General features: G+C 49.9%; 2 protein-coding genes across 2 annotated transcripts in view; both read right to left on the bottom strand.

The window, feature by feature from the left end:
- SLIT1 (slit guidance ligand 1) overlaps positions 1–214 on the bottom strand; it is a 30,604-nt gene extending 30,390 nt beyond the window's left edge. Inside the window, 1 exon segment of the mRNA XM_031554588.1 lies at positions 29–214. Coding sequence (XP_031410448.1) covers positions 29–214 — 186 coding nt within the window.
- Positions 215–4,337: 4,123 nt separating this feature from the next.
- ARHGAP19 (Rho GTPase activating protein 19) lies at positions 4,338–18,843 on the bottom strand. Its single transcript, XM_010714612.3, has 12 exons — positions 18,800–18,843; positions 16,127–16,392; positions 13,054–13,134; positions 12,503–12,712; positions 11,721–11,947; positions 11,391–11,477; positions 10,414–10,479; positions 9,506–9,694; positions 8,731–8,829; positions 8,041–8,133; positions 7,486–7,554; positions 4,338–7,007 (listed from the first exon to the last, which is right to left on the bottom strand). The coding sequence occupies exons 1-12, from the start codon at positions 18,826–18,828 to the stop codon at positions 6,951–6,953; spliced, it is 1,473 nt and encodes a 490-aa protein (XP_010712914.1). The 5' UTR covers positions 18,829–18,843; the 3' UTR covers positions 4,338–6,950.
- Positions 18,844–23,094: the final 4,251 nt, after the last annotated feature.

Raw genomic sequence — 23,094 nt, 5'->3', positions numbered from 1 at the left:
CCCCCCACCCGTTGCCGCCGCCCCTCACCGCGCCCCCGGCACGGTAGCGGGAACCGTCGGGGTTCCGTGCCGCGCTAACCACGCGGCTCCCCTCGGAACGCTCGGGGTGGGCAGAGGACGGGGAATGAGCGGTAGGACGCGGCAGCCGCATCCTCTCCTTGGAGGGTACCAAAAGCTCCTGCGTCCGCGCGTGCTCCAGGCACCGTTGGACCATTTCCCACCGCTCCCCCGAGTTTCATCCCCAGATGAGACGGGAGAGATGCCGGGTCCGCTCGCAGGGAACCCGCAGCCATGCTCGAGAATGCAGCTCAGCTCTGTCCTTTGCCCCATCCACAAATGACAAATCTTATAGTCCTGGCTGAGCTGCTGTCCATGTCCTTTTCCATTCCAAGGGAATATCTCAAGAAGTAAAGCAACAAAAAAAGCCTTTGTGACCAATCCACCAAAAAGGTAAAACATACCTGTTTCAATGCAAAAACAAAACAAAACAAAACAAAACAAAACAAAACAAACATGAAGCCAAGAAATCTTCTGATCTTGGCCCCAAACTGTTGGCATTTCAGAAATGAGAATGTTGCATCATTCAGCAACACCTTCCCCAAGGTCCACAGGTGAGAAGCAGGAGAGTGTAACTGGGAGGTCTGTGTTAACAACGGCACCTGCAAAACCTCCCAGCTCTCTCCCCCACCCTCCAGCTGTAGGGAAACCTGCAGGCATTTTGTAACAGCAGGCAGAGCCCTGGCTGCTGAAGCAACTGCTGCTTTCCTTGGAGGAGGAAATGCAGCGATGACAGCAGGTCCTGAGGCCAGGAGTGCATCTAAATCAGTGCTACCCCATACAGCATGGACCAAACCAATGGTCCTTAAACAGAAGGAGTGAAAGGTATGCTCAGGGTCTCTCGCTGAGCAAGAGCCACCTTGCACACACGGGACTGCACCGGCTTGGCGCAGACTGGCAACTCTTTCCCATCCCAAATGTTGGCTCCCATCATCTGTCTGCATTTTTGTGACATCTCCTTCCTCTGGCCCCAATCCCAGGAGGAAGCTGCGGCTGAGTCGCATGAAAGGGATTTGTTCCCTGTTGCTACACAGCAGCCCTGACAGCGAGGAAGATGAGCAGCTTCCCAGGGGCTGGGAGTTGACCTTGTGCTGGCACGGCATCAGCAGGGCTCCCTTGGGGACATTGGTGGCAATGACACTGCAGAGCACCCAGAGGGAACCAAGTTGCCGTGCTGAAGAGTTCAGCTGAATTTCTGAGTGAAGGTTATTTCCCAGCAGCTCCATGTTCCCCAAAGCCACAACCAAAATGGGATGGCTGAGGATATGGGATGAGATCTTTCAGAAGTGCCACATGGCGTGATGTTGGCTTTGGAGAGCAACATCTGCATGGGAAAGGCCCTGGGTGCCACTGAATATGGATGAGGAGCTGGGAGGTAAAGAAACCTCAAACTTTCCTTTATCAGGGAAGGCCTGGTCCTGCCGTCTGCCGCTGGGATCTGGGCCAAACTGCTTGATAGAGAGAGAGACCATCTGGATTGTCTGATGGGCTCTGGGTTTGGTTAAAGTGAAGCAGCAGCTTTTTTTTTTTTACAGGAAAGGAGTTTCCATGGGAAGATCTGGGGAAGGATTCCAGGGGACGCGCCAGACCTGTCGTGCAAAGAGATGCGAAGCAGCTACAAAGCTTCAAACAATGTTTGCTGCCAGCTTTAAGCCAAATTCCCCCGGGGCATCATTTCCATCCACCTAGGACAGGCTGCAGCATGCTGCCGAGCTGCCCAGCCCCTTTGCTTCCCAGGCAGGGGCTGCAGAACAGCAGGATCCCACCCTTTCCTTGGCAACACTTCTAGCAAGCAGCAGGGCTGGAGACTGGAGATATTCTAAGACCTCCCAGGGACCCCTGTAGAGGCTCAGCTCATGCGGGGAAGCCACGCTTGGCCTTGGAGTAGAAGGCACTGTTGAGAAGGGGCTGGTGAGTCCCCCTGCTATGGTACCTGTTGGGCTCACGTAGAGTGACAGTGCCCTTGATGGGTCTGTTATGGAGTGGTGCAGGCTGCAGGGCTGCTGGGATCACAGTAAGTCAGTAAAGCAGTGTCAGGCAGGGCTGGGGGTGCTCTTGCTGGTGACTCTCCAGGGAGAAGCCTGACCTTATTGGCAAAGACCAGCAGAATCACCCTGTGAACGCTGCCAGCATTGCCCTGTGTGCATGGCCAGCATCACCCTACAAGCACTGCCAGCACTGCCCTTGAGACGCTGCCAGCACAGCCCTGTGAACCTAGCCAGCATCACCCCATAAGCTGTGCCAGCAGCATTCTGCACGCATTTCCCCACTGACTGCCTGGGGACTTTGCCACTGGGACAGAGCGAAGGGACCAGTGCTCACACCCTGCCCTTGGATCCCTCGAGGTGATATGAGAGATGCTGGAGCTCTGCTCCACGAGGAAAGCATTCGCACCAAGCAGCCCAGCATACACGAGAACTGCTGTTCCCAGCAGGGCTGGACACGCCGGCTGTCTGGGAGCGCTGCGGCACAGCGCAGGCTGGTTTGAATGAACCACATGCACTGAGGTGCTTGTCAGGCACCTCACACATGGAAGCACTGTTGGTAGTGCAGTGTGAGGCCGGGGGCCCCGAGTCCCAAATGCAGTGATCGTTCCATATCTGTACACACAGAACCTTCCCCAGTCACTCTGCCTGGAGCCCTTCATTACCCTCCTCAAGGAAGATGCATCGGAGAGATAATTTACTGTTTAATAGACTAACTGACCCCGAGCCGTGCAGGACTGCACTCAGGAGCTGTTCCAGCAGAGATCCCGCCAGCTCCCAACGTGAGCACAGGGTCAGTATGAGACCCAGCACCCAGATCCCAGTGACCACGCACTTGCACAACTTATGAGCTCCAACATGAAGCCCTCACAGGAGAGATGGGCAAACAGAACTAAACATGGGAATTTATTTACACCATGAAAAAATACTAGTTCGTCTGAGCTGATGAGACTGTGAAGCCCAATAACTGGTCTGGCTGGTGCCAACATCTATCGCTAGCGGTGTGTGTGTTTTTGTCTACAGCGTTGCCCTAGGCAGTGAGATACAGCGGCAGCATGACAGCTCCTAGGCACACATGATAATTTAAGGGAAAAAATATCCTATTTCATCTCTGAATCAGGGCAGAACAGTTCAGGGAAAAAAAAAATATATGAAGACAAGTTGCAAACATTGATTTAGATTGCAGTGACACTCTGCAGAACTTATTTGCAAGTCTGGGCAGTGCACTTTAAGATAAAAACTGTTTAATGAAACGAAGGAGGAGTGCTGCTTGTTTGCTTTGTAATGTCACTGCTGTGCAGGAGTGACAGGCCAAACCAAACACGCTGACGGCTGAGATCCCCCCCAGGGCTGTACCCTCTCCCCACGCTTGGGCCCAGCCATACAGCCAAGCATCAGTGTGTGGGTTGTGGTCCAAAGGCTAAAAACGACTCACTTTTAAAACGATGTAAGCAGACTGAAGCTGTCGCTTTGAGTCACAGCTGCCTCGGTGTTATCAGGGAGGCGATATTTGGATTTGCAGTATTCAGAATAGCTGCTGTGAGTTTTTGCAGCTCTTTGTTCAGCATTTTCAAAGCCAGACGCGTCTCTCTGGACTCCCAAGCCCACTTTCAAGTGCAGAGAAGTCCGTGTGCTCTCCCCCCTCGAGCTCAGGGAGATGTGGGTCCCTCGGCACCCAACTGCAGCCCCAGAGGAGAGCTCCCACTTGGAGCAGACCCTGCAGAGACAGCTCTGCTTCCCAACACAGCGCGCCTCTCCTGCTTGATTTTCAATTGCACGGCGAGGATGTTAATGAGTGTCTGAGCCACGGCAGGCAAGCCCAGGGCATTTCAAATGGAAGAACTTCACAGGGAAATAATCTGCATAAAATCTGAGACACCATTATTAAGAAGGAAGTGAAAATGCAGGCAGAAAGCATCCTCCCTCAGCAGCCGAGAAAGGAATGGTTCTAAAGAGAAAAATGTATTCATTTGATCCATTATTTATATAAAGTGCTCTTTGTAAACCTTATTTCCCATCACCCTGGCTGACAGCAGGGGGAAGACAGGAAAGGAAGAGGCCCAACTTTCCACCTCTGGGGGAGGACAGCCTGCCTGGGCATCCCGTGTTGTGCTCGGATCCCACGTGGGGGGCAGGCAGCAGTGCCAGGGGAGGACAGAGCCGTGGGCAGACGGTGCCTCCGCGCCTCCAGGAGAGCAGTGCTGGGGTTGTGAGCAGACAGTTCCTTCCTTTTGAAGGCGGCTGCACCGCTGAGCCCTCCCTGTCCCACTGAAACTGCTTAAGCCGCTCAACAAAACCGTTAAAAATAAAAGCATTTAATATGGGGTTTTCGCATGAACACACGGAAAGGCAGCAGTCTGAAACAGTACATACATAGCATATATAAATAAGAACAAAGATTAAAAATGCTTTGGCAATGAGAGACTCTGGGAACAGTTAGCGGCTGCTCTGGGAGGAAGGAAGCATCCTTGTGAGGCATTGCACAGAGCAGATAAACGAACACATCCAGACGTGACTGTGGAACGCTGTGAATATGGGGCTGTGACAACCAAGGGGTCCTAGGGGCTAAGTCCCTGCTCTCCTCAGCATGAGCAGGAGAACAGCACGGGCTAAAGGCAGGGCACCAACCCCAGGACCTCTCTGGGGACTGCACCCATTCTATTTGCAATGGAAGGCATGCAAGAGATGCAGAAAGTATTTTCTTGGGGCTAAACAAATCTCAGCAGTGCCAGAAGCCAGTTGCTGAGTAGAGCCGTCAGCATAAGGGCTGACACTGGAGAGTAGAGCTACTTTCTTCTTGTCTGTACAGGAGCAGCGTATTTAGCCAGAGGAATGAGAATGCCTTGCAAAGCCAACATCTAAACAGAGATACAGATATGTCTGAGTACGCTAGGAGCAAGAGAGAGAAGGGATGGGATGAACAGAAGCACAGCAGCCCTCAATGCAGGAAGAGCAGAGGCAGCAGGAGCAGAGCCAGCTGCTCACACACTGCCACCCCACCCCGGCTCTGTTCCAAAGGGAAGCTGATGTTCCCAGGGCTCTGCCAGCAGCACACTGCACTGCAGGAGGCTGCAGGGATGGGGCAGAAGTGCATTCAGCCAAACACACTGCGCCCTTCAGAGAGGAGCACAAAGACAGCTTCAGCCTCTGGAGGGATGGATTACAGACACATCCAAACAGCACATACTGTTACTGTAACAAACAGTCTCTGCCCTTCTTCACAGCATCCTCACCTGCCTGGTCCCTGAAGAACCAGCGCTTTCTTTGCTGTGACAGAGACTTCTAACACCAGGAACTCACAACTCCCACATCTACTGTCCCACTACCCCTTACATTTCCTCCACTCTGGGGTCAGACTGGGGACAGGCACTCCCAATAAAGTACCACGAACGTCTCCTTGGACATAGCAGCATGAAGCACAGAGCTTTGTAGCTCTTAAAAAAAAAAAATAGCAGTACAAAAACATGAATAACTCCGCTAAGCTGCACAGGGCTCCAACACCTCATTCTGAGCCAGTCAGACTGAACTCCCTGCTCACATCCCCATATTCACACCTCCTGCCACCAGTTGTCTCCAAAAGCTGTCAAGGACAGAGCTCTAACTCCTGCCGGCTGCTGTTTCTTAAAGATTAGAAGACAATTATAATTGGATTCCAGAGATTATTTGCTTCGCCAAGAAGGGCTGAGAAGTGTTTAGATGGTTCCTCAACTGATTAAATCTTTATTTCACAGTAGTGACCCTGCGTGTCTCCTACCCCGGAGTGCTTGCAGACAGGTACTTGGCAAGATTGGCTCACTGGAGCACTCCAGCTTAACAAGACAGCTGACAATGGCCAGCTGTGATGGGGGTTTATCCTGTCTCGAGATGGTTTCATCTCATTTCTGCAGCTCAGGGCAAAAAGCTGAACCTGACTCCAGCCCTTTCTCCCAGTTTAATGATTAATCAGCCAGTTGCCTGATCAGCCAGCCAAATACCTTGAGCCAAAGCCTTTGGGCACCATTTGCAGCAGATCACAAATGACTGGAACCCTCTTGCACCTCTTGTACTGCTGCTATACTCTGCAAGCTGCTACCAGATTCTGCCTATGTGAGACAGGACAGCTTTTGCCAGCCTTCTGTCCCCGGATATAAGCCCTGTGCCACTTAGCCTCTCTGGAGAAACACAAAGCAAAGCCTCTCCTTGCTCAACATGCAGAGCCAGCAGCAGCACAGGAATGCAGAAACATGAAGGCAGTGTGCAAGGACTGCCTCCAGCTCAACCTGAAACAAAGTGGTTCAGAAGTGGCTTTCCCCATGCTCTTTGTGAAGTGGTGGCACCCAGACCCTCTCCCGTGCTCTGTACCACTTTGTGCAGTCCAGCCCTTTAGGGACAGCAAGGCAAGAAGGACCCCATGGGAAGCAGAGGTTCTAGGAAGCATAGAGGGTCTGGCTCCAAAGGAGGTCAGGAGGTAAGGTTAACTGTTGGGATGCAGGTAAAGGTTGGAGTCCATTTTTCTCACTGCTAACAGAGGGAAGGAAACAAAACAAGCTTATGTTAAAAACTCAGAGCAGAAAGAGTTAAAAAAAAAAAAATAACACACAGTCTAACAACATCACAGAATGCTGGGAGTGCAAACATGTCCCTGCAGTACAGAGGGGTCTCTGTGTAAGCAAGCTCTCCAGCTCTTCCCAGAGCCAGCAGGTCAGACATGCTGCACAACAGCTTTTGGTTAGATAGTGGTTTGCCCCATAATGAATGAAATAATATTATTTATATACAGAAAGAAACAAGTCCCTGCAGACTTTGCAGAGATCCAGTTTCAAGAGTGCTGGCACGTTGGTAAGGGCTACCGTGAGCCTGCTCAGTGCAGCACATTATTCACAGCTTGTGAAGCTGGGCATTCCCCACCCAACGCTGGTGCAAAGCATTTCAGAGGGATGATGAATCCTTGGAAAGCAGGTGGGCTCGCACGCGTCTACAGGATTCCTGCAGCAGAGAATTAGAGCAATTGAGTGCTTGAGACATAGAACATCATGCAAGTGACGTTATCCTCTCCCCCTGCAAGGACTCCTACTGGAGTCTGCCTGCATGTTTACTTTTTCCAGTTATTTACTAAAGCAGAGCAGAAGACAAGAGGCAGTGTGCAGACACTGCCATCCTGACAGGCTGTTAGCACCAGTCCGTGCTGCTAGCTGCCCTCCCACCTCCCATGACAACCAGCCTGCCAGCTCGCAGACAGAGGAGCTGTACATCCCTGCTTGGATGGAAGTCGTCAAGGTCTGGTGCCCAGCATACCATCTGCTTGGCATGGAGCAGACTGCTGCAGCCAGAGGACCATAGCAGCCACAGCCAGAGGCAAAGCCTCATGAGCGTGGCATCACCTCTGTAGGACTCTTTGTCCTTCAGACGACAGCTCAGCGGGCCAGGTTCTTACAGGAAGAACATGTACATTTGTGTCTCTCACCTCTTTTTGGCCCTCCAATGATTTCAGTTTCCCTTGGGACACGTGAGCTGGAGATCCACATTTCTGTAACTGAACAGGAGGGAGGAATAGGAGCAGAGATAAGGAATTAAGTGGTATCTGCAGCATTCTCTGGGAGCTACCTGTATCACCAGAGAGCAGCTACATCCAAACCCACTAGTGGCATGTCCGGCCCAGGGGACAGACCTATCCAGAGGCAGCTGGCTGTGTACGACTTGTGGATGACGATGTGAGAGGGAATGGGGCACAATTCAGTGCTACAGAGCAGGAACACAGATAATGCCAGAAGGAAAACTCTAGAATGGAGGTCCAGTGCTGCCACCCATGCCTTGATGGTGCCTTTGTTATCTCTGCACTATTCTCCCTGGAGCAGTTTCCTAAAGCCTTATCAGATTGTGCAGAAGAAACTTGGAAACCTTGTCTTGAGTAGAGAACAGTGATCAACCCCCAGGAATCACTCAATTGGGTGCCAAAGTTGCAATCAAACTCCCTTCCCACATGTTCAGCAATTTCAGCAGTGCTGGGAGCAGCTCTTACCAGATGGACATTCTCTTTGCTGACTCGTTTGGGCTCCGGTGTGGTGTCTCTGCTCTTCCTTTCCTGTATAATCGGGGTTCCCAAAACCTTCCTCTGCCGCAAGAAGAGAGGCCTGTTTGCTATTGCTTAGAGCACAGAGAGGAAAGGAAATGGAAGGAGCAAGATGCACAGCTGATAAGCAGTTGGATGCTGGGAAAGAAAAGAGGAAGCCAGGCTAGAACAGAGATTGCAAAGCAGAACCATCCGAAATACCATGCCACCAGGCTAAGCCTGCCTGATTCTGGAGGGTCTGGGAGCTGACACAAGGCCTGGCCAGGAGCCCAGACACAGGTACATGCTGCTGCAGGGCAGCCTACAGTGTGCTCACACCTGTGCTGACAGACTACACGATCAGCTCTATGTCAATCCTCATCTCATCTCAGGAAGCAAATAGGCCTTCAGAAAGATGCACAGACCCTACAGTCAAGCATTTCAGCAGAGCATTTCATAGACAATTACGCTTTATACTAGCAAGGCTTATTTTCACTGTGCTACCTTTCTGTTCCGAGCTGATCTGTGTTGTTTAGCAGCCAGTACTTTGAACAGTCCATACCTTTGAGGGTTGTATTTAAGACAGGGCAAAGCAAAAGCAGAAAGCAACATCAGAAACTCACAGCAGAGAAGAGAGCAGGGGTCGGAGGCTGTCCTTACCTTAATGAGGCCGCTGAAGGAGCGCGAGCGAGTGCGTCGTGGTGCTGGGGGTGTGGCCACATCAGAGCTGGGAGTGAGAGCTGAAGGATGCTTATTGAACTAGAAGGAAACACAAAGGCAGAAGGGTAGCACAGCTTAGCTTACAGTTACACCAGCCCATTGCTGCTGTATGCTACTCTACTGCTGCCCTCTGGCTAAGTCTCTGGTTGGCTTTTCCACATCCTGAAATGTAGAAGCAGCTCATAGTTGCAGGGGAGAGGGAAGCGGAAGAAGGCTGCATCTCCCACGCAGGGAGCTTGCGGGATACCAAGTTAGAGGCTAAAGCAGAAAGGAGTCAGGGAAGGAGCTGGAGGCTTACAGCCAGGACAAGCTCTGTCTGTGCCACACAACCTCTCTGGAGCAGCAGGTTGGCTGGAATGCTCACCAGACTAAAAGAAAGCAGTTTGTCCCAGACCCTGCAGCCAAAGAGGAAGGAACTTTTCCCTTTCTGAGGCAGAAAGATCAATAAAGTCATAATCAGGATTGGGAAACTGCCGGCTGGCAAATCCCTGGCTCAGAAAGCAGCTCAAAGCACAGCTTGGTGCAGCAAGCTCTTCACTGACAGGCCACCTCCTCCCCTGCCTCCATCCAGTTCTGCCTCTTACAAAGCTCAGAGCCCATGCTCCTCAGCCAGCCAAGAACTAGGGGCAGCTCTCAGATGGGCCTTGTCTTTAGCCCTGTGCCCAGAACTGTGCTGACAAAAGCACCCCAAAGAGATCTTTCCTCCCCACGACACCTGCCGGATGAGCTTCTTCTTCTTTGCAGAGTCAGGCATATTGTGTACATGGCGAAAGAGCTCCCTCAGTGCCTCCTCTGTGCGCTGCTGGGTCTCCTCCTGATGGCAGGAGTCCAGACGACTTCGCTTCTGGGACTTGAGGGGTTGCAGTTCCTTGGAACCAGGAGATGTTAGCAAATCCAGGTCATCCTGAGAAAGCGGAGACAGTAATCGTTTCCCATGCTTTAATCCAAGTGAGCCACCCATCTGAGTCAGGCTGGGAAGTCTCGTGAGCTGCCTCACCCCACTGAATGCACAAGGCTGTGTTTTCCCTACCCCTCTGCAGCAGCACTGCACCAGCAGGCCCTGTGCCAGGAAGAGGTGACAGCAATTCAAAGGTGACCCCATTGCTTCTTCCCTCCCTTTCTGGATGCCAGCTGCAAAAGCCCTTCCAGGTTTGAGAAGGGTCAGTGAGGCTCCTTGCAATGCATCTGCCTTCTTCTGCAGCTACGAGGCAGAGAAGCATTTGCTAGAGAGAAGCAGACAAATCTTTCCCCAGTGGCAGAAAGAAGCCTTTGTCCCAGCCTCTCTGCCAAGCAGCCTGGTCATGGCAGCAGATGTGTCTGCTTGGAAAGCAGGACTCCATGAAGGAGCAGGTGCTGCATGTACTGGGCACAGGGAACGGGTTTGCTGCTAAAGAGAAGCTGGTAGTTTTCCCTGTGCTTTTGATTAACAGATGCTTCAACTCTGACCAATTTCCCTAATGCAGTTGCCTGCACTACCACACCATATGGTTCCCTCAGTCCTGCTCTCTATCGGATCCTCTTTCATGGTTTCATTTGTTTTGAGCATCTTTCACTCACAAAGGTCCCTTCATAGTACCACAGCCTCTGCCCTTGGAGGGCAGGCACCACAATTGCTGGCCTTACCTTCGATGTGTGGGCTCTGGATCCCAGGTAATGCAGCCTGGCACACTCTCTGATGTAAGGTGGGGCCTGTGATGATGGACAGAAAAAACATATGAATAATATGCTTGACCCTGGGGCAAGGGTGGCTGCACCAAGAGCCACTCTTCAATCATGCAAACCAGCCTTTTCCATCAAGAAAATCTGCTGTTTAGGACAGAAAAATACAATGGGACTTCATGTCCTCAGTGGAGTTCCTGCTCAGAGTTTCCATTTGATGCATGCGGCCAACACTAGGAGAAAACAAAATAAGAGCTAGGTTCCATAGAAGTTATGTCTAAGCAATTCCTCCAGCTCTGAGCTGGCCATTCAGGGGTCTGACAAACAAGGCAGAAAGGGAGCTCTTTTTGCAGAAGGCGGGTGCCTAGAGTGACCTGTAAGGTCCTGGGAAGTCAAGAGATAGCCTGCTGCAGAAACATTTCCTTGAAGAAACCCGTAGATTCTTCTGTCCTACCACAGCATCCTACTCTAAGCTAGAGAGAGATGTCCAAGACTGCAGACTTTGCCTATAACAGCAGTGGCTGGCTGCCACTTGCAGAGAAGATGTATTAAGGATGCAGCTCCTGGCAGTGCTCACCCGGGCCAAGCCCCTCCATTTTCCAGCACTCGGGGGAAGCGTGGTCACCAACTGCCCCAAGGAAACAGGTTTCCCAGCCAGGAATCAGGTGCTGGGTGTCCAGCAGAGGGTGGTATTACACTGCACCGTGCTTCCGACCTGCCGAGGCGCAAAGGCCACCTCCAGGCTGTCTTCCTCTTCCTGGGCTGCACGCCCAGCAAAGACTTCCTCTCAATAAGGGAACAGCTTCTTGCAGAAATCATGCTCTCTCACTCCAGAAGAGAGCACCCAGAATATACTCCTGCTACCTGGGATCTGTGTGGGTAAAGGGCATTCAGACTCCCACAGAAAGGGCAGGGAGGGCAAGACCCCAAAGCACAGTCACCTTGAAGAGTTTCTGCGAGTGTTTGATCATGAAGGTCACTCCGTTGTTTAGCTTTGTGATGTTCTCCTGCAGGTCATTTGCTGTCACCTAGCAAGAGGACACAAAGGCACAGCTGTTAGAAGGGAAGTAGGAAATGAAACCTAGAGTGAGCTTGGGCTGAACACAAAGACTGAATCCAGCCAGACAGCTCCATATCACCACCAGCCTCCAGCCTCTCAAATAATTGGTTGTATCAGCACAGTCTTCCCATACGGTTCTTTCCCTGCAAGCCTACCGAGGTTCTGCTTTCAACCTAGCAATATCCCACCAGCAGATACTGAGGTTACTCACGTTTCTGGGCCATAGGATGTGGGGGGCAAACATGAGGGCGAGATTGTGAGCAGACATCTTGTTCTTGTCCTGCTTCTTGGCGGTCTGGTAGAGCAAATCCAGCAGCAGTTTGAGCAGGCTGCGGTTGGGTGCAGGGAGGATCAGGAAGAGCAGCTGGAGGGCTTCAATTTGGCGCTCTTTGTCTGGAGTGCTGGTCTTATTCCCCTTCTCATCAAACAGCATCAAATCTGCCAAATCACAGGGCTGAATGTGAAGGACATGAGCTGCCTCCCTGACAGCAGACCTATTGCAGCCTCTTCCCTCTTCCCTCCTCCAAAGTCCTGCGTAGCTCCTGACCCTCCATCTCCTTCCCCAAGCTTCCCCACCTGATGTGTTAAGCTGTAGTACTTCTCCCATACAACAACACAGTTGCTAAGAGTTTTGATGGATTGAAGGCAAGGTAAGTTAGTTCAGTAATGGTCTTTAAGAACATATAAGCCATTGCCAAGCTCAGGAGAGCCCAGGGTTAAAACAGATGTAGACCTAGGTTACCAACACAGACTCCTCTCTTGTGCTGGAGAGAGGAACTGGGCCAGGCAGACCTGGCCCAATTCCTTAGGTTGTTCAGCACCAGTCTTTCCAACATTAGGTGGAAATGGCAGGAAGACTCCTCCTCACCATGCATTTAGGGTTTCTACTTTAGGATCTCCCACAGCCTAGTGTGCAGCTCTAAAGCATTACCAGCTTTGTAGGAGGCTGGCTCCATTCCCTCTATTCATCGCTGCCTCCTGTTGCTTTCTCACCTGCAATTTTGAGGTGGGCGTGGAAGTGCTTGTGTGTCAGCAGGGGCTCTGGTAATTCACCCAGGAACATCTTAAGCAAGGTAGCCACATCATTGGAATGAAACTCCCCAGAGTCCAGGTCAATATCTGTACCACTGTTCAGAGCATCCTTTAGAATCTGTTGCCTGATGCTGTTGCCTGGCACCCGAAACAAGCCTTCTGCTCGTAGATCTGTTCAATGGAAGGGGGAAAAAAAAAGGGCCACCAATTATTTAGAGGCTGATTGCCATTTTCTTACTAAAGCAGTACTCTTTGCAGAGCTTGACAGCAAACCTCAGTGAGCTGCATTCAAAGCCATGACTTCAAGTTGACTCCCATAAGCAAACAGAGTATGTGCACAGGGGAAAGAGATCAACCCATGGAACAGGCAATTCTGGGGAACAATCACCTAGTTCTGACCCCAAATCCTGCTGATGGAGAACTCTGCTTTCCCCCCTGCCTGCACTGCAGAGATCTGGGGCAGGCCACATAGATAACCCTTGAAACAGGAGGAAAAAGATAGAAACACTTACTTTTGTGCAGATACTCAATTAACTGGGAGACCTGTGCGATGCCTTCTTCTGTCAGTGGGGAGCCAAACACCACTCCTTTCTCTGCAGAACAAAAGATAACGTGTTCAAGCAGCTCAGAGCACAACAGTCACAGAGAGGCACGTCCCCTCAGACCAGCATCTCAGAATGCAAAAACAGTGCCCCAAAATACTACGAGTGGAGGTCACAGGGACCCCTCACACACACACGCAGATATTATCTCACAAGCACTCCCAAATAAGTCACTTCCTCTCACCGTGCTTTACTTACAAGGGCTTCATCATCTTGCTTCTTACCTCAGCTTAATTACAGTTTTTATCAGCTAAGGCAAACATTCTCTAGCTCCTGAAAAGAAACAACACCAGAACAGATGCTTCAGTTTTAAAGGGCATATCATCTGTAAGTCCGAACCCTATGGGAATAGCAGAGTGGGAAAGATAGATGCAACAGCCTGGACTGCTACAACAGCACGCTGCACACCTGAGAAGAAATGCCCAAGTTAATTCTCACTGTGGATTGACTTGGAGCGGAGCAGGAGGAGGTGTAGCTGCCAGATTACAGGAGAGGGGAACACGTGCTAGTAGAAGAGAAGGCATGATACCAAGTGAGAAAAGCAATGCATCGGTTGGTCTCACAAAAGTTATCTCCCCCCACAAGCTTTGTCTCGTGTCTTTTTTCCCCACTGTGATTTTACTAGCTTTTGGTCTTCTCCATTATAGATCTTACTGTTCTGTGGTGTTGATGTTCACAGCATGTGGGGAAGATCTGGCTAACACTGTGCACTTCTCTAGCAGCCTTCCTGCACAACTAAATTTATTCCGCCTGAAGAATGTTTCACTTTCTTCCAGGACTTCAGAAATGGTAAGCCACCAGGAACTCCAGCCGCCTGTTAAATCAAGAACTTTCTGACCTCCCTCTGATAAAGCATATGCTTCAGCCTTGCAGGAGAAAGGAGGACAATGTGACCTCTTGATCCACACATAAGATTTGAAAGGCCTGAGAGCAAAGGGAGAGAGTGATTGGCAAAAGATTCTTGTCCTTGAAGAAAAACTAAACTCATTAGACATTCAACAGATAGAATCAGTAGTGGCCAGGAAAATAAGAGGAAAATACATCATCTTGAGACATGCCTGACAGATTCGATTTACTTTTGAAGTCAGAAGCTGATATATGAATGAGAATTTGATTCTCAAAGAAACTTGAAAGAAGTGTTTGGAGAATGGATGCTGAGTTACAAAGGCTTAGATGTTCTGGTGCAATGACTTCTGAAACTAAGCAGCAGCATGAGATTGAGTTTCCCGATGCCCACAGAAGCTGCAGTATTTGCAGTTTGATCAGCTCAGAGTAGTATGGTTCTTGGCCTCTGGCTTTGAAGAAATAAAACCTGTTTGTTCTAGCTGGTCTGTAACACGAAGAAAAACAAATGATGGCTCAAAGATGAAACAGACAATACTTGAAATTGATTTTCTCTGTAAGCACAAACTCCCTTTTTCCTCTGAGTTTGGCCAAGGAGTTCACAGACAGTGCCTGTCAATGCAGGGAGACACTGCCATTGCAGCCTGGGAGCAGAGCCAGCAGGCTTGGAAACATCTGCTAACTGTAGCTGCAGTGAGACACATGGCCATGGAAACACCGAATGCGGGAAGGAGCGGAGCTGGAAGGGAGACATCAGGTCTGAAAGTAGGTAACAGCGGTGCTCCAGCAGAGTATGGATCAGTTAAAAAAAAGAGCTAGAGAAGATTCACAAACCCCCGCTAGAAGGTTTTGACAAGAACAGGGAAGTTTCCATACACGATAAGAAAAATGTTTAAACTCAGATACTCGCTTGCTCCTGTTTGCCAAATAACAAGTGCCTAAATGTAAGGTGTCCTGCTGCTCTCCTGGAGCAGAGGCGGGAGCAGCACCGCCATGAGCACAGTGTAACTGCTGTCTGGAGGCAGTGTGAAGAGCTGCTATTATGGAGCAGCAGGGTAAGTCACAGCAATAGACTAATTCTCAATTAGAAATCTGAAGTACTTGATTTGCAGTACTTGATTTCCCCTGCAGTGCAGTCCAGCCCAGGGAGAGCACATCTGCTGGCTTTGCCACTGGAACCAGAAACGGAAGGCAGGATTCAGCACCAGAAAAATCAGCCCGAGCAGTGTCCTTACAAAACAAGGTGAAAGCTTTCATTACCTTTATATTAAGGTTGAAGACAGAAAGAAGCTGTACTCGGGCGTACTGATATCTGCCTTCTCAGAGATGCTCCCAAGAGCAGAATTGCTCAAAGGAATTAAAAGCGTTCAGCTCCAGGCTGCCAGCATTTGGAGGCAGCTACCCACAGCTTCTCTGCCAGCAGACAGCTGGTCTAGCTAGTAAACCATGGCAGACAGAAGGATGCGAGAGGTGCCCAGATGGAGGTAGTTTGTCTAGATGAGAGACAGCATTTCACTGAACTTCTAAAGGAGAATCAGTATCCCCTCGAGTATGGGCAGAGGTGGGAGAAGGCACACAGAACACCTGTCAAGATGTAACAAAACGGAATGGTACTGTGAGCCAGCAAAGAGGAGAGGATCTGAACACATCTGTGCAAAAAAGCAAAGCTCAGACTTCTGAGGAGCAGGCAGAGACCACTGTTTCATAACTCCAGAAGAAAGCTCCAGCTGAGTGCTTGCCTTGGAATACATGATTTCCCCAGGCTGAACCTGATCTCAAGTAGTGAATCAGCAGAGCTTTGTCACTGGGACCAGGACATGGATCACAGCTGCGCTCGTGTTTGGATGTGAGACACCTACCTGTCTGTGCAACTCACAGATCTGTATGAGAAGGCCTTCAGATAGCCAGTATAGAAACTGGAGGAGAAAGTGGGCACTGAGTGAAGTCAGTGGCCTGTAAAACCTGAGAATTACTGTTCTTCACAGAGCCTGATGTTTGCAGTCTTCATTAATACTCCATCACTGGAGAAGAAATCTAACAAGCTAAGGAAAACAGAGCATGAACTACCATGGACAAAATCAAGCATGCTGCATGCAAAGGCAAGGCCAACTTGGCATGTATTTTAAGAACCCATGCTCACCCTTGCGTTTCAAAGACATCAGGGAACGAAAAAACCCAGAGGCTGTGCTGTTTGCTCCAGGCAGCTTCGGGTCCTCCTCTCCCATGAGCTGGGCCAGCTCAGCCCCAGGCAGGTCAATGAGCCTGGTGATGTTGCTGACAACCAGCTCCGTGAACACCTCTGGTTTTTCATGGCGCAGCTTTTCCACAAAGAAGTCGGGATTGAAGATAATGGGCTGACTGCGAAGGGAGGAGTCATTGCAGATGACAAGATTGCAGATGGCATCACTGGAAAAAAAGGAGAGGGAAAAAATAAAGTACCTTCTCATTGCTTTTTTACAGCCAGCTGGTGCCCCAAAGAAGACATCTGCTGACACAGGAGCCTCCAGTCTACGCAGACAGCACTGTTGGCCTTTGGTGGGCGCTCAGCACAGCACAGATACATTTACCTTTGGAACAAAAACATTTCTGGCCTTTTTACACAACACAGCCCATGACTCGCACACTCCAGAGTGCAATGGTAAAATATGCAACACATGACAACACCCAGCTAAAGAAACTGTCACTGATCCACATTGTCCTCGCTCAGGCAGCTACAACATCCAATAATTTACAGTAACTTACCACTCTGAGTCATACAAAAGTTTGGCCCTGTCTCCTTTCCTCCTGAGAAATTCACTCCTAGTGGCCTGAAAGTTTAAATCCCAATCAAAATATTTTCATGGACAGTTTGTACTCATCAGTTCTCATCACTGTTCCATCATCAAGCTGCCAGCTCTTTGGTTATTGCTCTCTGCCACCTACGGTAACTGCCCAGCTCTGAATCTGGAGTGAGTGTGAACCTATCAGGATAAGCACAAGCCGCTCAAGAGCAGCCCTTGAGGAACTCTTGGCAGCTTTCCTTCTGGTACATCTCTTTTTGGCTCCTCCAGGTCTTGCGTCTTCTTCAGGCTGTCCTTCAGCTGACCTCCCAGTTCTCTACTGACCCTGACTTTTTGCAGTTGGATAGCTTTTCACGTGGCATGAAAGCCACATGGGAAAAGGATGCATGTGGGACACAGCTCTAGTGAAGGTTATAGATAACTTACATAGCCCTAGCACAGGTTAGATAAATTACATTTCCTACGTCTAGAAAGAAACAGTTATCAAAGAGATCACAGTTTAATCAGCACTCTTAATCATGTTCATAATAAAGCTTATCCCAATTTCCATCTACCTCTAGGTCTTTCATTACTGTCTTTCCACTTCTATCTCAAAGACTCACACATTCTGAAGTCAAGCCCACAGGGCAGGGCCCCTCTTTTACCTAAAACAGAGAATTAGTGTCATTAATCTCCAGTCACAAGCCATTGCAATGTCATACTTTGCTGTAAAGCACGAGTCCGACCATGCAAGTTGGTGTGCCAGTTCTTCCATGGCTCTGAGCGGAGGCTGCCTACCCACCCAGCTCACACACACTGACTGCTTTCACTGCGTGACATTTTCCAGTCCTTTAATCATTCTTGAGTTCCTGTACAACGCTTTCCTCTGTTTCAATATTCCCCCTCAGCTGTGAGCTCCCGTTGAACGTTTTCCAACAGCTGCTGCTAAGCACACAGGTAACAGGAATGATGAGTGCATACAGAGGGGATCACATCAGTCCTAGAGGTTCCTGCTGCAAAGCACGCTGCCCCAAAGACCAGAGCCTCCTGAACAGAGCCCATGGCACTGTGTTCTGACCACAGCTGGGCTCACTGCTCTGCACAAACCTCCACAAGGGAAGGCACCTGCAGCCCTCTGGCCATAACAGTTATCCACGTGGCTGCTGCATGGCTGAGACCTGGAAGACCGTCTCGGTGCGATTTCCAGGGAGAGATCAGAGCAGGAGGAAGGCTGGGATGGGCTGCACAGGGAGCAGGGTGCCCGCGCAGTCGCAGGGAACCAAGCACTCAGCAACACTTGCACCGTGAGAACCCCCACAAAGCCCTGTCTCCTTGCACTGCTCCCTGTGGATGTCAGGCTCCTACAAGGGGATGCGAGGAGGAAGATCTGCGAGGCAGACATAGGGCAATCTGCCAGGCCAGCGAAAATTTCAGAAAGCTCTTAAAGGTTCCCAGCTGCGTTGCTCAGTGGCCTGGAGAGCATGCTGCTGGCTCCTAATGGGGGCCATATTTCCCCGAGTACTTCCCAGTATGTATTTGGTAGTTTGTTATCTGTCACAAATCAAGACTGAGATGCAACGACTCAATATCTGCTGCCAGAAAGCAACTACCCATCGACCTGATCACATTCGCATTTCATCACGCAGGGCTGCAATGTGTGAGCAAGTGCCAGCTCTGCCCATAATGCGGAGCAAGCCCTTTGCCTGAAACCCATGACAACTCATTCTGTGGCAATACAGATCCTGAGAAGGGTTAATAGTGAGTGTATGGGCCCAGTGACCCTGCCTGCAATGATCCGTGCGCTGTTATTCACTCACTAGCAGTTTTGTTTCCCCACAGAGAAGATATGCAAATACTTTGCAGCAGTTACATCAAGCATCACAGATTATCTGCTCTCTCTGACAATCAGATATCTAGATTCAGAGAAAGGAAATTAAACAATTTTGTCAGCTAGAACTGACTGACGTGACTCTGCCGCACAGACTGTGTTAGAGCCGCATCAAGTTCAACAACATTTAATGCAAAAATAAATAGAAAAAAATTAAATTTCTTACATGAGTGCTGAGAGCTTTTGGAGAGGCATTAGGAAGCAGAGACAGGGGAAAGAACTTGCTCCTTGTTTCCAGCAACAAAAGAAACCTGCCTGTCCCAGCACAGCCTATGCAAATCCCACGCATGCTACGAGACACAAGGGCGCATTATTGGGGCTGAAAGGCCCCCTTGGCACACACTGGGCATCAGCCTTCACACAGAGACAAAACAGAAAAGAAAAGCTGGACAAATTGATTCATGTCTCTTGCCAAAGGCTGCGTAGCTGGAGTTTAACGGCAAATAACTCCTACATAGAAACCGGGGTTTTGAATTAGGAGTAGCGTGGTATTAAGTGCTCTCCACCTGTATCTAAGAGGAACCCACAAAACAGCCCCAAATCTACCCTGCGTTTGCCGTGAGGAAAGCCATGCAAACGCATTCCCAACAGCATCCAGGCACAACCGATGTCACAGTGCTGGTGGGACAGCCACCAAGTCCCCGCGCCACGCAGCCCAGGGGCCGTGCTCGACTCCGTGAGCTGGAAGGGCACAGCTCATTGCCGCAGCTGCTGTGCCTCCGCTCCAGGCTCCCCATTCCACGTCCCTCCGGATCCCCTCCCGGCAGCTGGAAGCAGCCCTGTGCACTCTGATAGCGGCACGGCCCTTCAACGAGCCGCTCGGCTCCGAGGTCACTTTATTAGCAGCTCTTCCCAGTGCTGAAAATTTGCCTTTGTATCGTTATTGCTAATCAAAATGGAAATGGGAGGCTAACCCCTATTTCTGAGCAAAGAGAAAGCCCCCACTGGCTTCACACACAATAGCCCTGCCAATCCCCACTGCTGCACACGCTATAACCTTCAGAAAAAGCCATGCGCCCCATCTGCCGCTTTCCCGTTAAAAAAGGAAGATGGATTACTTTGCCTACACCCACTTTGTGTAGCAGCAAAGGGGAGACAAACATTTAGTTAGTTTATTGCTGGGTTTTTTCCTTACTTGGATTAGTCATATTCTTATACACTGCGATCTCGGATTGCTTTATGACACGTCAAAAGACAACACAATAAAGGACCGAATGGCTTCCTCTCTGATCCCATGAATAAAGTCAAATCCCAATGAATAATAAAACCTTGTACTAATAGGGTTGTGATTAAGACAGCAGATTAAAAAAAATCAGCCCTATATTGTGCTGAGCTTCGTGCCATTCTGGTATCTTTCAGGAGCAAAGCCTGTGATCCCAGCCAAGCCACAAAGAAAGCTGTCTGTCACACACAGCGTTCTTGCTTCAGGCATGACAGCCCCATCATTTCATGGGGAGTGAATGGTGCAGGAGGTCAAAATCATGATGGATCAATTAATCCCTAAGGTAACTAGATCCAAAGGGGGGAAATGCCTTGGAAAGGAGGACAAAAGTGAGATTTTAACCGGCACAACCTGGTGACTGCACCTGGGGCGCGAGCAGGAAATTAGTGCGCGTGGAAGCAAGTCATGTTCTGATGAGTGAGACCTGCCTGCTTCAGAACAATTCAAATATCTGTAGTAGATGCAAGTCCATACACGCAAAGGAAGAAGCAGATTCCAGCAGCATGAAATAGAGCATAAGGAGAACACAAATAAGCCGAGAAAGAAGGATGAGGCACTTCTGGGGCAAGAAACGAGCTGTGTTTTTCTAGCTGGGCAAGTGGAAGAGCAGGAAGCTGCAGATTTCAGGGCAGCTCGATGCACCTCATTCAGCGGGCAGAATGCAGCCCAGCATCACTTCGTGCACTTGGGATGTTGTCACAGGAAAGCTCATGCCTCAGCCACACTGCAGCAGGCGAGTCTTACCAGGCAGGAGAAAAAGGATTAAAGAGCTTTTGAAAATAAGGCAGATAATGGAAGAAAATCTCCCCGTATAATAACAAAATCTTTCGACTGAGGAACAGCCAGGCAAGCAGCGAGCACTGAGCACAGAGCGATAAGCAGACACTGCTGGGGAACACAAAACACAGGGATTCTGTGCCTGGCTAAGCACAAAGGAAGACGGGATGGATGCGCCCAGGCTCCCGTTTCCCTGGGGAGAGAGAAGGAGCATCGTCCCTGTGCTGTGCCAGAGCAAGGAATCAATTAATGAGGGCGTCTGAAGGCAGTATTCCAGAGCCAGATAGGAGCCATCCCATATTTTGCCAAGAGATGAAAGGACCAGAGCGGAATGATGTGAAATCATTTTAAGTACAAAAGGACTAGAAGACAAATTATTTCCTATATAAAAAATAAAATAAAATTAAAAGAACTCTGGTGGGAATGGGCTACAGAGACACGAGAAGTGACTTCACTGCTAAGGTTGCTTTGAGGACTGTAGTCGGGACTGACATTCTTGTAAGACAGCATCACAAAGATCACATTCAGCCCTCAGATTTAGCACAGTAACTCCCTATAGGGTGACTGATTTGCCTCTGAAAAATGTCAAGAAAAACACGCAGCGATTTTTGCCGAGGGTTATACTCATGAGATCTTTAAGACCAAAGAGAGTCCTTTTGTGATGAGCGCAGAGCGCATAGCACAGTGAGTGCCAAGCCTTGACCACTGTTTCTAGGCTTCATCCTAGTGAGCCGTAATAAAAACTGCCTTTTTTAATTGTTGCTTTGCTTTCTTCACAGCTAAACAGATGACATGGAGTGATTCAGCCTTTTGGCTATGGGAATCAGATAATAATATACAATTTAAACAGCGGGGAACTGGGGAACAAAGCTGCTATTATGTGATAGCAGCCTGTACTGGACAACCTGGAACTAATGCAGCACTCGGCCATCTTTTGGGCATTGGATAAACTGGATATCCAAATTCCTGCTACCATCTATGAATTCAAATTCTGTCTCAGCAAAAGACCTGAGCAGACCTCAGCCACATCAGCTATACATGTGTAATGCAAACCTGGAGACAGACCTATCCAGGATGATAAAGGGCTGCAAGAGGGGGAAAGTGGGCTTGGAACAAACTATAAATGGAAAACATTACTGATGGCAAACCAGACTGCTTGCGAGGCAGCTTGAAACATCAAGAATTTTGCATTTCAACATGAAATGTTCCAACTTAGAACGCAGAGAATTCTTTTATGGTGTTCTTTATAAAATCCACTAGAATGCTGTAAAGTCAACAAAGCCACACTTAATCAGCCTGCAGCACATCACAGCACCCAGCCACCTTCTGGTGCTAAGGGAGGAGGACTGAAAGGCACCTTGGGGCTGCAGACTCGCGCAGAGCTGCTCAAGAAGCCCCATCCTATGTCAGCACCGCTGTTCGGGCTGATTCTGCAGCACGGGATATCTCCAGATCCTGTCTGATGCTCCGTAAACACTCAGGAACACAGCTACTGCCAGAAATCCGGTACTTCTGCATGAAGGATTTGCAGGTTCATACATCTGCCTTAACACAATCTAAATAAATAATGCAGCTGCAATTTTCATGACTTTCAGTGCAATGCAAAGTTGGTAAATATATTTCTTTTAATGTAAACCTTTAGACAAAGCAGCCGTAAAGGAGCTGCCTTAGATCCAATCGTAATTTCACAGAAACCAGCACCAAAATGGAACCTTTTAGTTGGCAGCAGCTGCCTCTCCTCATTACTGCTCTATTCACTTTTATCACTGTGGCATTGGGAACCTCAGTCACAGCTGGGGACTCCGCTGTGCTCCGTGCTGTACAAACACAGAACAAAGGCAATCCCCTGCCTTCAGAGGGCTGCGAGCTGACGCCGAAATGAATGCTGGAGGGACAGAAAGGAGGAGGAATCCCAAGAGGAGAGGCAGCGCTATCAGTCAGCGTGACTGATAGAACTGAACTTGCCAGCTTTTCTGGAGACACTATTAAAAAGGAGGGCGAGGAAGGACAGGGAAAATAATCAGGACACACTACAGACAGAACGAGAGAAAATGCAGCTCGCGTGCAGGGGTGGTGTGGGGCTGTGCACAAAGAGCGGGGCTGGGAGCCCCGGCGCAGCAGCGATGGGACCGGGGCAGCGGGACCGGGACGGCTGCTTCCCAGCAGCCAAAGCACATTGCGTGACAAGCTGCGGGTGCCCCATCCCTGCCAGTATTCAAGGCCAGGTTGGATGCGGCCCGGACCTAGCGGTTGTAGCGGTCAGCACCCCAGCCTGCAGCTGAGGGTTGGAACCGGATGGCCTTTGAGGTCCCTTCCGACCCAACCGTTCTGCGATTCTATGACTGTTCCGTTTTATTTTGACCGAGCGGAGCCGCTGGCTGCGCACGCCGCGTACCGGAGCGGCGGGTTATCCGCAAGATCCCGTGGCAGCGCGGGCGGGCGGGCAGAGGGGGGCAGGGAGG

Source organism: Meleagris gallopavo, chromosome 8 (assembly GCF_000146605.3).
Source record: "Meleagris gallopavo isolate NT-WF06-2002-E0010 breed Aviagen turkey brand Nicholas breeding stock chromosome 8, Turkey_5.1, whole genome shotgun sequence".
NCBI lineage: Eukaryota > Metazoa > Chordata > Aves > Galliformes > Phasianidae > Meleagris > Meleagris gallopavo.
This window is presented reverse-complemented; position numbering and strand designations above follow the sequence as displayed.

Excerpts from the sequence above, each read along its gene's own strand:
- ARHGAP19 (XM_010714612.3), bottom strand. The coding sequence starts at position 18,828 with ATGCCTCTCCAAAAGCTCTCAGCACTCAT. Across the intron at positions 11,948-12,502 it reads CGCCCACCTCAAAATTGCAG|ATTTGATGCTGTTTGATGAG; the intron begins GTGAGAAAGCAA and ends GTGATTTGGCAG. Across the intron at positions 7,008-7,485 it reads CATTGGAGGGCCAAAAAGAG|GAATCCTGTAGACGCGTGCG; the intron begins GTGAGAGACACA and ends TCTCTGCTGCAG.